This window comes from Petaurus breviceps, unplaced genomic scaffold (assembly GCF_028583685.1).
Source record: "Petaurus breviceps papuanus isolate PSGF00001 unplaced genomic scaffold, PetGlider_PUasm1.0 90925, whole genome shotgun sequence".
Lineage (NCBI taxonomy): Eukaryota > Metazoa > Chordata > Mammalia > Diprotodontia > Petauridae > Petaurus > Petaurus breviceps.
This window is the reverse complement of record NW_027187380.1, coordinates 12,250,025-12,267,611: the sequence shown is the minus strand read 5'-3', so window position 1 is coordinate 12,267,611 and position 17,587 is coordinate 12,250,025. Positions and strand designations below refer to the sequence as shown.

At 40.7% G+C, this 17,587-nt stretch overlaps 1 protein-coding gene and 1 long non-coding RNA gene across 5 annotated transcripts in view; one reads left to right on the top strand and one right to left on the bottom strand.

The window, feature by feature from the left end:
• Positions 1-17,587, top strand: part of SAP30BP (SAP30 binding protein) — a 48,632-nt gene that overhangs the window by 13,818 nt on the left and 17,227 nt on the right. For all 4 annotated transcript variants that reach the window (XM_069076403.1, XM_069076401.1, XM_069076404.1 and 1 more), the window contains one exon: positions 15,869-15,911. In XM_069076403.1, the coding sequence (XP_068932504.1) occupies positions 15,869-15,911 (43 nt within the window). The remainder of the gene's footprint in view (positions 1-15,868; positions 15,912-17,587) is intronic.
• LOC138152513 (uncharacterized) lies at positions 12,120-15,726 on the bottom strand. Its single transcript, XR_011166118.1, has 2 exons — positions 15,563-15,726; positions 12,120-12,510 (listed from the first exon to the last, which is right to left on the bottom strand). It is a non-coding gene; the product is annotated as an uncharacterized lncRNA (long non-coding RNA).

Below are 17,587 nucleotides of genomic sequence, written 5' to 3'. Positions count from 1 at the left end.
TGAGCCCATGTTGTTCCCTCTGTCTGGGTGTAATCTCAATGTCCATGTTTTACCTTTTTGCCCTGTAACATTTTTCCATGTTTATTTTTTTCTTTATTGCCACAGTTCCTGTGGATAAAGAGATTTCCATTAATTAATTGTCCTTGACACTCCCTTCCTTTGAAAACAAATAGATGGATTGATGGTCTGGAGAAAACAAAAAGGAATGGACTTTTACCAGCTGACTGAGAGTGTGGGAAGATCAAACCTCAATAGAGAGATTTCACACTTGAGACACTGACCTAAGAAATGAATGCTCTTCCTCAGAGCAGGCTTCTATAAAGGCAAAATAGGATTTCTGGGAAAGTGTGTGGCATTGAGTAAAAGCATAATTGAATGGTCTAATGAGAAGCATATAAATCTAGTTAACTACTTTCCTTTTTATTTCTCAAGAAAGAAAATAAAGGAGAAAATAGTTCACACATAATAAATGTAATTCAGGAAACATTTTTTAAGCCACTACTGTATACAAGACATTGAGCTAGACATGCTACACATGTCAAGACCAAAAAACAATTCAGTCCCTTTCCTCTGTGAGCTTGAATTCTGTGGGAGAGGGAGAGAGGGTTTGGGGGTTGGAACATATATACACATAACTACATACAGAGTACAGGCCAATTATACAGAATAGTTTCCCTAGGGGTGGAAAGAAGCTAAAGATTTTATGAGCAGAGGCATGGAGGGAATACAGAGGTGGGAGAATTACCTAGACAAAGCATAGAGGAAGGACATGGGATGTTGTAGATGGGGTTGATTTCATGCAGTGCTCCACCCCTGTGGGCCCTCACCTCCTGCAGACTTATTAAGGAGGAGGCCTCCCCATGACACCTGACTCTCAGCATATAAAGCTCTGAACTCCATATTTACCCAGCAAAACCATCTTCCAGGTTACTGTGTTCAAGTGTGTTCAGACTTATAAAATGTCATTAGAAGCTATGAATACTGTTGAGCTTATTGGTGCCTTTGCTTTATGCTGATTTTTTGAAAGCCTTTCAGTTTATGGAATTTCATAGCACTTCAGGTTAACCATTTTATTTAGTTTTACCATGTGTATGGGGAAGGAATCCCCAAAGCATTCGTCAAGCACTGTGGGGGCCTCCATGAAATAAAAATATCAGTGTGGAATTGAGTACTTTAGTATGCCTTGATCGGCAACTTTTATCAGAAGAGAAATTGCCAATTATTTCCATTCAGAGGCATCATCTAAGCTTTTTGTTTCAAGCATCTTTAAGGTGAGGGAGGTAAGACAATAATTCACTTGTCCTTTGTGAACTAGGAATATTTATCTTCTTTTGCCCTGTGCCTGTGAACGCCCTCTACTGCTGGACATATAGCTAGAAATTCAACATTCTGGTATATCTTGAAGGAACTCACAACTTTAAAACATGAAAGTTTTTGGTATGGAAATGCAATATATTCTAGGCAGTCTATTTGGCCTATCTCGAGGTAGGCAAATTCTGGATTAAAAGAATGATTCCTTCCATCGTTTGAAAGTCACAATTGATGAAGACACTGAAAAGAATATTCATTGAAACCCCTAAGTAGTCACAGTTCTCTTCTCCAGGTGCTTTCTTATGCTAAGGTTGAGGAGAAAGACTCCATTAGCATAATTAAGTTTTGCGGCCAGCCCTTCTAAATCAATTCAACCATTACTCACTGAAGAGTTATTAACTCTTGAAATGTTTCACCTGTTAATTAAGACTGATCTTTAACCAGTTATAAATCTCCTTTCCCCTTCCTGTTGGCATTTGTGACACCTCTTGTCTTGCTTACAATTTTGCTTAAGCAAAATCTTTCCTAGGAAGTCTCTTTTTTTCCCTGGACTTTTAAGTCCTCAAATTGCTTGATTAAAATATACTTGAAGGACTTGTTGGGACCATAGCATAGCTCTTTCTTTTGGAAATGGAGTATAGGAAGATAGCACAAGATTAATCCCTTTGCCTAAACTATTCACTACATATACTGCCACTTTGAGACTCTCCCCTTGCTACCATCATTCAGCAATCTCTTCTTTGAAGTTTTCTGTTAAAATTTGTCGCCCAGTCCATATCACTGTGCCTGTTGTCCACTAACTTCCACATCATCCTTGAGTACCTAGCTTCTCTGTCTTCCTCTCTTCTTTCCACCCCCTCCTACCTTTATAGTAGGCAATTTCAGTATGTGTTGGTGTTCCTGAAACTTCTCAAATAGATAGAATGATAGAATTTTTCATTCCATCTCAGCCACACACAGAAATAGGCACTCCCTAGATCTTATTGTCATCCGCAAAGGGTTTTTTTTTTTTAATTTTTATTTTTTAATTAGTTTGTTTCCTTTTAGTTTACAGGATTCAATTCCACAATTCCTTGAGTTTCACATTTTGTCCCCCTCTCTCCCCTCCCCACCATGGCAGCATATAGCCAAGTATAGGATCTGTAAATATTTCACATTATACATTAGTCAGGTTATAAAGACAGATTGTATCAGCTGGAATGAAAAATGGTAAAGAGGACATAAAACCAAATTAGAGAAGGAAAAAGATCAAGTATTTTGCTTCCACCTGGATATAAACTCAGTTCTTTCTAGTTCTTTCTCTGGATGCACATATTTCTCTCCATCATGAGTCTTTTGGGATTGACTTATATCACTGCATTGCTGAGAAGAGTCCAGTCTATCAAAGTTGGTCATCATACATACGTTGTGTCTGTAATTGTGTACAAATTTCTCCTGGTTCTACTCTTCTCACTCAGCATCAGTTTGTATAAGCCTCTCCAGGTAAATATGAAGACCGTCTGCTCCTCGTTTCTTATAGCACAATAGTATTCCATAACATGCATATACCACAACTTGTTCAGCCATTCCCCAATTGATGGGCACCCCCTTAATTTCCAATTCTTTGCCACCACAAAAAGAGCTGCTATAAACATTTTTGTACATATGGGTCTTTCCATCCACAAATGTTTTGATGATTGAGCTAATATTATTTTCCAATCGTAATTCCCTATCATTTCATCTCCCTGTTCCTTGCTCCTCTCAAACATATTTTAACACCATCCCTTCTCATCTTCTCTAGTAGATGACCCTCACAATCATTCTTATTTCTCTAGACTTCACTATCTATTGGTTCATTAGTCTACAAACATTTACTCCATCATTAAAAAAAACAACCAACCTTCATTAGAGCCTACCATTCTCTCAAGCTATCATCCTTAGCTTTTCTACTGCCAAAACTGTCTACATGCATTGTTTCCACTTCTCCCACTTAACTCTTAGACCTTTGCAATATGATTTCCAACCTTATCACTTAGCTGAAATGACTCTTTCCAGAGTTACTAATCATTTCATTTACCAGTTCTGTTGACCTTTTCTTTGTGTGGGTGTTAAGTGTCTGAGGCCAGAACCGAACTCTGGTCCTCCTGATTCCAGGGCCGGCGCTTTACTCACTGCGCCACCTACCGTGTTTCCCCAATAATAAGACCTATCCCGAAAATAAGCCCTATTGAGATTGCTACTGTAGTGAAGGTGATCCCCTGCACTACACGCTATATTACGGTACCCTCTGTATGCACCGTCCCCCTCCCCCCACTGGTGCATCCAATCAGAGCTGCAACAGTGAGCGCGTCATCCTGTTCTTCCCCAGTGATTTGCTTGCTGGCGCCATTGAGAGCAGTGCCGCGAGGAGAGCTGAGGCAGGACAACATAAGCCCTTCCCTGAAAATAAGCCCTCTGGTGTTTTTCTTTCCAAAAAAATAATAAGACAGTGTCTTATTATCGGGAAAACACGGTACCTGCCCCTATTCTCATTTCTTTTCCTGAATCATATCTATACCTTGCCTCTAACTATGAACATACCCCCAGTGTTCTGCCCTGGACCCTTTTTACTCTGTACCCTTGAACTTGGTGACTGACTCAGCTGTTATAGGTTTAATTGTCATTTCTATGCAAATGATTCTCAAATCTCTATATCCCACCTCAGTTTCTCTCCTTAGTTCTAGTCTTCGGTCACCATTACTTTTCAGACATTTTAAACTAAATGGCCCTTGGACCTTTCAAATTCAGTATATTTAAAATAGAGCTCATATATCTTTTCCCCCTTACCTACTCATCTTTTGAGCTTCCTTATTTCTTTGAGGGTACCACCTTCCAGTCTCTCCCAGGTTCTCAACATTCTGATAATGCCCAAATTCTCACCCTCCCTTATCTCACATATCTAGTCAGTTGTCAGATCTTGCCATTTCTATCCCTATATTATGTTAAATCTGTTCCCCCTCTCTCCTTTATGTGGTCACCATCCTAGTTTAGGTCTCATCACCTCTCATCTGAGCTTTATCTCTTTACAGATCTCTTCATCTAGTCCCTCTTTACTCTTTTCTTCATATAACTGCCAAAGATTTCCCTTAAACACAGGTCTTAACCAGGTCAGTCCCCCCCCCTCAGTAAACTCTGGGCTCCTTTTTACATGTAAGATCAAATAGAAATTCCTCTGGCTTATAAAGCCCTTCAAGGCATGATTACATACAGCCTTCCTCTTCAGCCTCATTATACATCATTCCCCTTTCCATACTGTGATCTAGCTAAATTAGCCTTCTTGCTCTTGTTCACATCTATCCCTTTGAATTCACGCTGCCCACCCCCAGGTCTAGAATGTACTCCTCACCTCTGCCTTGGAGAATCCCTTATTTCCTTCAAGACTCAGCTCCAGCTATATCTGCCAGCTGTATCAGAGAAGTCAAGCATGCAAGGAACCAAATTAAAATCTAATTGGGAAGTGTTTGACAGAATAAAGATATAATAGAGCATAGAAAATGTTAGTGTGTGGTTTTCTCAGTCAGTTATGTGCTGACAGGGATCCTTATGTAGGAATTAGTAGCTCCACTTTATGTCTGAGTTTGATACTACTTATCTGTATGATTCTTTTCCTGATTCCCCTACCTGGTAGTGCCCTCCCTCTCCAGACTGCCTTGTAATTATTTTATATTCATTCTGTGTACATTTGATTCTTTAAATTTTACAAAGTACTTTATATACATTATTTTGTATATGTGTTTTGTTTCTTGATAAAATGTAAGCTTTTTGAGGGTAGGTATTATTCTATTTTTGCCTTTGTATTACCAGTACCTCGTACATAATGGGCGCTTTATAATAGATCTTTCCCTTTTAATCAAGGAACCTTATGAAAGTAGAGCTCTGGGGTTCAGAGGAAAGAAATAGTTCCAGTGCTTGACTGTAAAATGTCTTGCTTGTGAGCCATGAACTTTTGATACATGACTAGAAATTTGCAGCATGTGGTTGGCATTTCTATTGTTAGTAAGCAGTTGGCACTTTTCTTCTCTTAAGATGAATGACATTCTTTGGAATTTACCTTTTGTAGGACCTACCTCCTAAGGTGGTTGTGAGAATCAAATGAAATAATGTATATAAAGTACTTTTTGCATTGTGTAAATGTCAGCTATTGTAGAACTTGGTTGTACCTGCTGAATTGAAAAGGCACCAGAATTCCTTAAGTTAGTGGCATGACAGCTCCTAAGAATGAAACCTTGAGTGCTGTGCTAAGATCTGCCCAAGCCAAAACTTTATCTGAGTAGGGAATGAAAAGGTATGGGACAGGCAATGGGTAGGCAAGTAATCTGTCATCTCTCATCTATTTTGTAACTAAAAGCAATCTGTGTCCCTTAGTTCTAACCCTTCAAAACAAGGGTTTATTGCATCATAAACTGAGACCTAACTGTGTCTTCTTGATTCCCATGTTCCATTTCTAATGGTTGAAATGTTGGTAAATGATAATCCCACACAGATGGGGAATCTTGCCTGAATCATTCCATCCTTTGACTTCACTCCTACAGATACCCTCACCTCAGCTCCTGGCTTTGAATTTCTGCCAGGTAAACTTAGAGCTTACAGGTCTGAGGAAAAGCAGTCATCCCTCAAATGGTTGTATCTGTCACAGCAGCCAGAGCTGCTACATGCCCAGTCATCCTTCCTCCAGCAGACAGACAAGCCCCAACATACTTCCTTCCCTTCAGGGTCAGATACCACAGATTGCTAACTTGGGTGTGCCTGGTCTCCTTTTCCCTTATTGGGCTTTATCTTTCTAGAATGCCATGATGCAGAAAGTTTGAGGTGTTCTGAAGTTCTTACCTTCTCTTACCTTTGGGGGTGGGGTGTGAAGGGGGTGGCCAGTCCAGTGAAATTAAGTAGTGTTTTGAATTCTGGACTTGGCATACTAATTGTACTCACTTCCATTATTAACTTTGAACTTGGATAAATTTCCCCTGCTCAGGACCTTAGGGATACTGATATTCATCTTTTGACAAGTCTGATGGGGTCCATTAACACTTGTACTTACATTTCTCTAACTTTCTGGCAACCCAGTTACACTTTTCCCAATTAAAGGATCATATATTTAGAAAAGGAACTTAAAGGCATCTAGGACAGCCTCCTTGCAGATGAAGCTGTGGGGCCCAGTCAGTCAGTGGAATTTGAGTGCCTCCTGCGTGCCTGGCATCGTGCTAAGTGCTGAGGATACAAAGAAGGCAAAAAACATAGGCCCTGCCCTCAAGGCCCAAGCAAGCAATCCACAGACAGCTATGCACAAGAAGTTACAGGCAGAATAAAGATAATCGATCGTAGAGGAATTAAGATTAAAGAAGACTGAGAGAGGCTTCTTGCAAAAAGTAGGACTTCGGCTGACCCTTGAAGGAAGCCAGATATACTAGGAGACCAAGATGGAGAGGGAGAGATTTCCAGGTATGGGTGATAGCCAGTGAAAATGCCCAGAATCAGGAAAATGGCAGTGTTGTGTTCCGTGAACAGCCAGTAGGCCAGTATCACTAGCTCACAGTGTGTGAGTTAAGTGTCTAGGTAACTAGGATCAGGTTATTCATGAAAGGCTTTGAATGCCAAGCAGAAATTTTATATTTGATTTTGAAGATCTTGGAGGAGTCATGGGACTTTATTGAATAGAAGGTGACATGGTCAAAGCTGCCTTTTTTAGAAAGATCAATTTGGATTAGAGTGGGGAGAGACTTGAGGCCAGCAGACCCACCACAGGCTATTGCAGTAGTCCAGGTGTGAGGTGATGTGGACCTATACCAGGGGGTGTCAGTGACAGGAGATAATGGAACATATAAAATGTTATGAAGGCAGAAAAACCCAGAAAGATTGACTTGCCCAAGGCTACACAGTAAGTCAGGATTTGAAATAAGTTGTTCAGTCATTTGCAGTTATGTCTAACTCTCTGTGACCGCATTTGGGGTTTCTTGGCAAAGATACTGTAGTAGTTTAATATTTCCTTCTCTAGCTCATTTTACAGATGAAGAAACTAAGACAAGCAGGGTTAAGTGACTTACGCAGGGTTCCACAGCTAATAAGTTTCTGAGGCCAGGTTTGACTCAAGATGGGCACTCCCAACTTCAGGCCTGGCCCTCTATCCATTGCGCCACCAAATCCAACATGATTTCCACCACACCACAAATCAAGATAAAAAGCATCAAATTAAGTAGCAAGGTTGTAACCTTGCTCAAGGTTACACGGCCAGTTATTTCTGGGTGTAGTGCCGAGTATCTGAGCCCAGATTTGATCCCCAGGTCATCCCAACACTGGAGCCAGTGCTCTTACTCGCTGAGCCACCTGGCCTCCCCTAAGCAATTGGGGTTAAGTAACTTGCTCAAGGTTACACATAAGGCCAGGTGTTTCTGGGTGGGTGCTAAGTGTCTGCGCCTGGGATTCGATCCCCAGGTCATCCCAACACTGGAGCCGGTGCTCTTACTCGCTGTGCTACCTGGCTACCCCTAGCCTTTTTCTTTTTGTAGAATCCAGGGAACTATAGTTCCTGAATCTTCCCTAGTCATATCTATGATTACTTTGGACTAATCAGTTCCAAAGAGTCCCCTTAGAAACTGGTTTTTTGCTTGTTTTCAGTTTATGCTGAATTAAACTTACTTTTAACATATTCAGTGTAACTGAGAACACACATAACAGTGTTTAATGATGTCTGCTTTGTTTTAGTAAAAATTTTTTTTTCAGATAGAAATCAACGGCTTCCTTTTTCCCCTACTTGCCTTTTTTCTGCGTACCAGGCTAATTCTGAAGAGTTGCTTGATTTGTCTTGGCAGACCTTTTTAATTAACCCCTTACAATAAAATGTTCCCTAGTTGGGAGAGCTGTGCCCTTGATTTAGTGGAACCTTCCTGTGGTTTACCTGTCTGAGAACACTGCCACATTCGATCATATTCACAGTGGCCCCAGTAGCTTCCGTCCATTTTTTGGATAAATTGAGTGTTTCCATTCTCTTAACAGGCATTTTGCCCAAGGCAGTTTTCCAACATGACCAACAGGATACAACTGAAGGAAGTGTGTTTGTGATGGGCTTTCTCTTAGGTCCGTGTATGTGTGTAATAAAAACTTTCAGGCTTTATAACTAAGGATTCTTTCCCTCTTCATCTTTGCCTCCTGCCTTCCCTGAAGTGCCAGATAAAATCAATCGTACAGGAAGTCTGTCTTGAACCCCTTAAATCCTAGTGCCCCCTCTCTTCATCTCCAATTTATCCTCTCTCGTGCTAAATACTATCGCTTTTGACAGGTTCATTCCCTACTGTGCACATACTTTGTCATATTTCTATAAAATGGAAATGATAATTTTGATGGCTTTCTGAAGCATTGGTATTTTGCAACCAAGGAGACTTGAGGTGATATGACTTCCACCCCTAAGCGTCTTGTTTTATTAGTTTGGGTACCCTCCCAGAGTTATCCAGAGGTCAGCATATCAAAAGCTTCTGATGACCTGAACCCTCCAGGTCATAATTTAGTGGTAAATGAGGGAGCAGTCACTAGGTACAATGGGAAAAACAAAGCATTGAGTTTAGTAGCATAGTTGGTAACTCTCTCTCCTTTCTTCCTTTGTTCTGTGCTCTGTTGACAAATCCATTGTCCCGTCTGCAGCTTATTTCTAGGCAGCATCGGCGTCGGCGTCACCCACGTTAGTCTGTGAGGCCCTTGAGAGCCAGGACTGATCTTTACTTTTCTTCATATCCCCAGCACTTAACACACTGCCGGCATATGTTATAGTCTGCTATTCCAACTTTATTCACAGTTATATTCCATTTGTACGCTTCTGATTTCAGCTCTTCCATTCAATTACTCTGAACTCCTGGAAATCTAGAATCTATGCCTTTTAAAATTAGACTGAGTTGAACAATCATGAATTTTCTTTTTATATAATAGCAATCATTGCAGATAGATGCCCTAATCATTGCCCTAAACTTGAGGCTGGAAATTATGATAGGAATAGTCAGTAACTAACAACAACAATAATAGCCAGTATTCACGTATCACTTACATAGGTGCATGTCGCTGTTTAGGCTGTTCAGATAAAAGATGAGATTTAGAGGGTAGGACTCTTTAAGCTGTGAGTTGGGCTTATTGAACAGAAATACCAACCCGTGGCTATCCTTAAGAAAGGGACCATATTCTTATGCCCTTTGTTTAAAAAGCTTTTTATGTGTCTGATACACCCAAAGCTAGAAGGAAAAGTTGGCATTTGGATTTGGCAGAATGCAGAAACCAGAGGCTTCTGTGTCCCAGCTTTCCAGTTAGAGTTTTTCGTGGGCTTTGTTCCAGGAAGAATTTAGCAAGTATTGTTGATGTAAATAAAAGTCCATTCTTCCCAGTCAGTTCCACATACTTTTGAGTAAATCTTCCTTAGCTCAAACATAGCCATCTAACATGTAGCCTCACAGATTTGTATTATTTCAATTTCCTTCCTCTTTTCCAGTCATAACTTCATCAAGGGATTTCAGATTGTTTGCTAAAGGAGTCTCTATGCCGGCTTTTGCAGTGCCTCTTTTGTAGCCAGTTTGGTACACTCTGAAGCTTCTTCCATAGCTGATCAAGGGCCTAAAACAGGACACTAGTTTGCTACTAGCTTGTCTGATGGTTGCCTCCCTTTCTTGAGGAAGAATGCCTGACTTGCCTTAGCAGCTGCATGTTCAGCTTTGTGATTAAGTTAGTATTAACTGAAGCCAAGGGTGGGTGAGAGAGTGCTGACTCTCAAAAGGGAGTGGTTATTGCCTCAGAGTTTGGTTTGTTATAAGTTTAGCATTGTTTGACTCTCTTCTATCTATCCCAGCCCTGGCCCTATACCAAGGAGGTAATTTATTTTTCCGTCATGCCTTAATTGGATTTTAGCTTGTGAGCTCTGGAGCTTTATCTAAGTTCTCCTAAAAATTAAAAAAAAAAAAAAAGACTGCCCCTTTCCATATTATTATTTGATTCAAGTTTAGAAATACTAACAAGAGAATAAAGTTAAAGTCATCCCCATTGGCAAATGATTTGATGATTTACTTAGAAACCCCCAGATATTCAGTGAAGAAATTGAGTGATTAAAATTTTCAGCAAAGTAACTATACAAAATAAATGCTGATGCTGATAATTCACACCCAAAAAAAATCATCATTTTTATATAGCACTAGGAAAACCAAGACAAAAAAAGATAAACATTTCATTCAGAATATCTGCAAAATACATGTATTTTAGTAGGTTAATACCCAGATATTTTATGTATGAGTAATACAACCACAAAATATTTCCTTATACAAATAAGTGACTTAAGGAATTGGAAAGATAATCACTGTTCTTGGTTGGGATATGCCAACATAACAAAAATCACACAAAATAACCCAAATACATAAACAGATTTAATGCTATGCTAATCAGATTACCTCTAACATATATTGGCTGAGTGTCCCTGGACAAGTCATTTAGCCTCTTTGTAAGACTATAATTATGTTGCTGAGAAGGTTCAGATTTTCATTGGCAAAAGAAGTTTCCTCATCTAGGAGTTAGAATAATTAGCATTTACATACCGTGTTTCCCCGATAATAAGACCTATCCCGAAAATAAGCCCTCCCCTTACTGTGTAAGATTCCTCTAAAATAAGCCCTCCCCCGAAAATAAGCCCTATTGAGATTGCTACTGTAGTGAAGGTGATCCCCTGCGCTACACGCTACATTACAGTACCCTCTGTATGCACCGTTCCCCCCCGGGTGAAATGCATGCTGCGCTCCGAGCTGCATCCAATCAGAGCTGCAGCAGTGAGCGCGTCATCCTGTTCTTCCCCAGTGATTTGCTTGCTGGCGCCATTGAGACCAGTGCCGCAGAGGAGAGCTGAGGCAGGACAACATAAGCCCTCCCCTGAAAATAAGCCCTCTGGTGTTTTTCCAAAAAAATTTAATAAGACAGTGTCTTATTATTGGGGAAACACGGTAGTACTTATTTGTAAAGTACCATATGTACATGACCTCATTTGGTTGTCACAACAACCCTGGGAGATAGTTGCCTATTATTATCCCCATTTTACAGATGAGGCAACTGAGGCAGACAAAGGTTAAATGACTTGCCTGGGGTCATAGAGCTACTGACTAAGGCTGGATTTGAACATGGGTCTTCCTGACTAGGCCCATTGTTCCATCCAATATGCCACCTAGCTGCCTGATAACATAATCAGTTTATTTCATAGTGATTTGAAAGTTCCCCTCACATCATGTAGACTGACAAAAATGAGTTTTGGTGGCATATGGGAAGAGGGGCTCTTATCCACCGACTCCTGGAGGAGCCATAAAGCAGACTAACCATGTGGGGCTGTCAATTTGGAACTCAGAGAAGGGTTTCCTCTGTCCAGCCTCTTTGACATTAGCACCTCTTCCTGGGCAAGTGTGCTGAGGACGCAAGGTCCTTGTATACTCCAAACAAAGGTCCAGTATACTCCAGATTTCTCATGACAGCACTTAAAAAATAGAAACAAAATGGCTGCCTGTTAAGGAAGGACTGAAGAAATTCAACATATTGAAATATTCTGCCATAAGAAATGACAGATAAAAAGAATCCCGTGACTTGGGAAGATTTGTATGACCTGATGGAAAGTGAAATAAGCAGAACCAAGATAACAATGAGCCCAAGGACAATAGCATGAATGGAAAGTTGACCTAAAAGGAGTTAAAGACTGAATGAGAAACCAAGGAAGAACCTGAAGAACAGGGTGATGCACACCTCCCTCAAGGTGGGGGGGGGGGGGCCACTGGAACAGAATATATATTGTCTGTGAGGTCACTGTATTCAGTCTTTATTCTTATTTTTCTTTGCCATAGGGAAGAGTTCAGCCTTGAGTAAGACAGGGAAGAAGGGACTGATGTAAAGACAAAGAACACCAATAAAACATGGCTTTTTTTTAAAGACTTATCAACATTCTGAAAGATTTCCTTTCCTTTTGTAGCCTGACAACCTTGTTTTAAAAGTCTCCCTAACAAATGTTGCAATGTATTCTTGAGCTTTCATGTCTGAAGGGCGCAGACACTAAAGTTCTTTCAGCTAACAATTTAGTGTCTTTAGGCTTTGGATTCCATTCTTCACAGCTGACATAGACCTTTATGTAGACAATTGTCTGGTGACTAGAAGACTTGGTTGAATTCATTACTTTGACCAACAGATTATATCCACCTGGAAACAGAAGGATTTGTACAAGTTGAGACAGTCATATGCATGCATTCCGAAAGATTGCTCTGGGGTGAGGGTGGAGAAGAAAAGGCCAGAGTGATGATATACCGACTTTTCTATGCATCTTTGTTCTCCTTTACCTATTTCTTTAACAAGTAAATGGAAATCTGCCTTGATTAGAAGTTTTGTGAATCAGACTACTTGTGCTTAATCGAATATGTCAAGAATTTGAATTTATACAGAAGGTTAAGAATGGTAGCATCCTTACTTCCAAGAGGACTCTTGTGGGTGATTATTTTGAGATTAATTTCTGGTGCTAGAGCCTGGAGAGTACAAGAGTTAGGGAGACATTTGTTTTCTTTTAAATTCCTAGAGACTCCAAATACACTTTATTGCATGGTTTCTGTCTTACACTTCCTGCTCTTCTGTATTCCTCTTCCCAAAATCATATTTGTGGCTGGTTTTTGTACATATACAAATATACATAATACATAATAACCATAATAAAAAGTCTGAACAGAGGCCATTCTCATTGAAACAGGCCTACCTCACCTTGGTGAGAACAGCTCTTTGTCAGTTCATGGACATTTGAGTGAAGTGGGTGTGAGAGAATTTCTGTATCGCTGCAGCTTATTGTGCAGTGCAGCTGTAAAGGCCCAGAACCACCTCTATAACTTGTTTTCTCTCTTATGCACACACACATACACACACACACACACACACACACACACACACACACACACACACTCATTACAGTGTACAATCAGTCCATTGATGTATGTGGGGCTTTCCTGAGACACATTATGATTTGGTATCCTTGAGGCAGGATCTGGCAATCAATCCTAACAGAATTGGCTCTTTAGATACCAGGAAAACTTGTGCCTGTATCTTAATGATGAGTATTTTGAGGACAGAACCAGCCCCAGAAGAATGGAACTCATGGAGTCCCATATAATTAGATTGCTCTACTTGTGATATTGTTTGTTGTAGACTTCCCTATACTCGGGTACAGTGATTGGAAGCAAAGCTGGGCAGCCCAACTCAGTAATCTTAGAAGTTGTGAAATGGCCCCCAAGATGTGAGATGTACAAATTTTATTTCTCCAGAACCTAACAGGCCCCAACATGTTCATGACATGAAACAGAGTGCTTAAATTAGAGTGTGAGCTCCCTGAGAGGAGGAACTGTCAGTTTCAGAAGCTCTGAGAAATCAAAAAGTAGCACTTCCCTTTCTACCTCCAGACAAAAGATTCACAGAAGTAAACAACTGTTAAAAGTAGCAGTCCTGCCACATTTTGCATGGGGTACAGATTGGCTGAAAGGTCCACTGTTCCTCTCCAAAGGAAACCTCTGTCCTTGAGGAGTTGTTCTTTGTACAGAGGGGGCAGTGGTATAATGGACTTGGGAGACAGCGTAGACCTGAGTGAACTTTGCCTCAGATACTAGCTATAAGACTAGTTATTTAATCTCTGACAGCTTCATTTTCCTTGTCTGTAAAATGGGAATGATAATCCAAGATTGTTTTGAGGAGCAAATAAGATAATGTATTTTTTAAAATCCTAAAGTGCTCTATAAATGTCAGTAATACTGAGTAACCTGTGATTTTAGAGTAGATAAGCAAATTTTTAAAATTCCAGTGTTGATAGCTTACCTAAGGTATTTTGTGACTATCCTTTTTAGTGGGATGCCTTGGAAAAGATGACAGTAGGAGCTATTTAGAAAGTTGCAGTTGGTTGCAACTGCAACAAGCCTGTGGTTATCCTACCAGGACAAAGTCTCTTTCCAAATAGGCTGACTAGGGAGAGAATATAAATACAGGGAAATACACTAACTGATGTTTTCCCACATTTAATACCAAGGAAACTGTCTTCCAGAACAATTTGTAAGGAAGTCTCTTAGCCATATCGTCCCCTCCCAATTGGCCATTCAACATTAACTCCATCATTCTCTGCTACAAAGAGATTGTTGTTGGGTCCCCAGAGAGACTGGTGCATTTGGTGAAGCAGCTGGTTTACGATGCCAGCCTGAACTTGGCACAGCAGCTTTCCAGCCCTTCCCTATCTAAGCCCAGTAAGAGTTCTTTATTTGCCCACCTGACTAGCAGTGGGAATATAGCTACAAGGGTCTTGTTGCTAAGCAGCCAGGCATGAGGATTGTGTCCTTTTCAGGTTGGATGAATAGCGGCAGTGTTCTGAGGACCTAGGACTGTCTTAGAATATCCTGAGGAGGGGTTTGAGGAAGGCAGTAAGCTACAGAGGATGCTATTTTGATAACATAATGCCATGGTTTGGAGAAATATTTTGGTGGAAGCACATATTGACATATTGCTATTCCACCAAGCTAGAACCTAATTCGTCTCTCCTTGAATATACTGAAGATTCCTCTTGAAGGCCTCATCTCTATAGCTTTTCTATAACTGCCTTCCCATCACAGCCCTCCCCCAACAAGAGGAAGGGAGAAAAGGGAAGATTGTTGGTAATTTTCTGTGGGATCAGTTTCCACCTTTCTGACTGTTAGCATTTTAAAACACACTTTGTATCCCTGCAGTCATTGTATCTTAAGTGGCTGTGTAGTGCGACCGTCCAGTTATGCAGGTTGGGTTTGTGCTCTCCATTTCACAGATAAGAAAAAAGGACACGGTTTCAGGATAGACTGTTCACGATCAGAAACATTCCAGGACTTGGTGATAGAGCTTAGGGCTTGGACTGCTCTTGTCTTTCAAAATTTCTTTGGGATAAAGAAGTCATCTTGATACAGTAAAGTAGAAAGTGAGGCCACAAAATATTTTGTTTAGAAAAAACAGCAACCTCTTGGGAGCAGATTTTTGTTCTTAGTCATGTGGCTCTTTTCTTGGTACAGAATTGTTTGTCTTTGTCTTCCCAAAATCCTAATGCCTATAGTAACTATAATGGTGGTCTTGAGCAGGCTCACCAGGCTGCCATGAAGTGACATGCCTTGTAAGGAGTGGTAAAAGTTCAAGCAAGCCACCCCAACAGCCCAAGGGAAAAGAAAACTGGTGACAGCGAAATTGGTTTCATTGGTCACGAAAGGCTCACCTGAGTTGTTTCTCCTTGATGCTAGTGTGTGTCTGTCATTACTGGAAGCATGATGTTAAGCGGATCAGAGTTTGTCATCCAAATTTAGGCGGTGAAGGAGAAAGAGCATTGGAATAATTGTTAGGGCATGAGCCTTGACACACCAGGCAGCTTGGTTTTCCACTGTAAGTATTCCATGTAGTTTTTCTCACTTGCCTTTCCTCCCTTGGAAAGTGCTATGCTATAGCAGTGAACACTAATATAGGTATTAAGAGGAAATGTCAGCCCCAAATCTTATCTTCCCTTGTTTTTGTTTCTCTCTTACAGGAGTTTTCAGAACTGGAAAAGCGAGATCCCCAGGAGCTGGTTGGTATGTATTTCTATTATACACATTCTGGGGCATAAGGAACTTTATGTTGGGGGATGAGCAGAGAACAGTTTAGGAAAGGAATGAGCTAGATTTTAGAAAGTTAGGGTAAATCTCTGCCTGATACAGATATTTCCTGCTCTGTCTTAAGCAGCTACTCTGAGATAAGTTTTGTATTCAGCCTTTTAATATACTCCTTCCACTTGGAATTTTATGGGATGTGTGAGACATGAAAGGAACAATTCTCCTCTTAATGTTGTATTCATGGAACAGTTTGTCAGCCTTTGGTTAGTTGCCAGTTTTGTCAGGAGGGGAATCAGAGCCCCATTTAACCAAAAGATTTTTCTTCCTCTTTCCTTCAATTCCCTTTGTGTCTTGGGCCAAAACCCCTGACTTAGACCCTTCTTATTGCCTTTCCCCTCCTCTCTAGCCTTATGTACTCCGAAATTGTTCAAATGGGTAAGTATGTGGCCTCTTGTACCAGCCATTCCACTAAAAGAGGGAAATACCAGACAGCCTTAGAGTCAGGAACCCCGTTGTGAATGGAGGAAACATACTGTTAGATGTCCAGAGGACTAGAGTCAAGTATGTAGGAGTGTACTAGACCTACACAGTGTAGTCCATGTTCTGAGCATTTGGTTTCTTAGATCTTTGAAAATCCTAAGACACCAATTTAGCCATGAGCCTTCCAAGAGCTATACTAAGGTTTTCCCAGGTATGAATCCATCTTTCTACAGAGGAAGATGCTGGTGTTCCATCAAAACCTACCTTTGAACTACTATGTCATGTCATAGACCAGCCCTATTCAGGCAGGTCTGGTCGTTCTGACTGAAGGTTCAAGATTAGAAATAAATGAGGCACTTGTAGACCATCTAACAGTTAATAAAAGGACATTTACCTAGCCATACTATAGAAAGGATACTTAGCACAGATACAGCACTGGTTTAGGTAGAGAAAGCCCACCTCATCATCTCCATACAGAAACACATCTGGTCAGCAGGGTGTGGGGATATGGTAACTTATATAGTATTACATCATCTGCTATAAATAAGGGACAGTTTGTGAGCTTGTTTCTTTTTTATACTCTTAGGTGACCGGAAAGCATTAGTGGCTTGAGCCTTAGGCCTCTAGACTAATCAAGTCTTGACAACAGCTTCTTTGCCTTTTAGCCTAATTGGGACCATTGGAGGGGAGGGGGGTGTTGATTTATTTTGCTTCTACCACATCCCATCGCTCAGTGGTAAGGTCCTATCAGTCTTCCAAGGACCTTCTGCCTCTTAAATGGTTTTAAGAGCCATCACTTGAAAGCCCTAATCTCAAAAACACGAGAAGCCTAGTGTAAGTAGTATTGGAAGAGGAACTTAGTTCAAGTTTAAAAAAAAACAACAAAAATACAAAAAGCAATGTAATAGCCCTCTTTCGTTCACTAAAGGAGTGAATGAATATGGGGGGAATGAAGACCAGAAATTCCAGGCTTTAGGGGCAGCTAGGTGGCACAGTGAGTAGAGTGCCGGCCCCGGAGTCAGGAGGACCCGAGTTCGGATCCGGCCTCAGACACAACACACACATACAAAAAACCTAGCCGTGTGACCTTGGGCAAGTTGCTTAACCCCAATTGTCCTCCAAAATAAAAAATTAAAGAAATTCCAGGCTTTGCCTCCTCCCTTGTTAAGGACCAA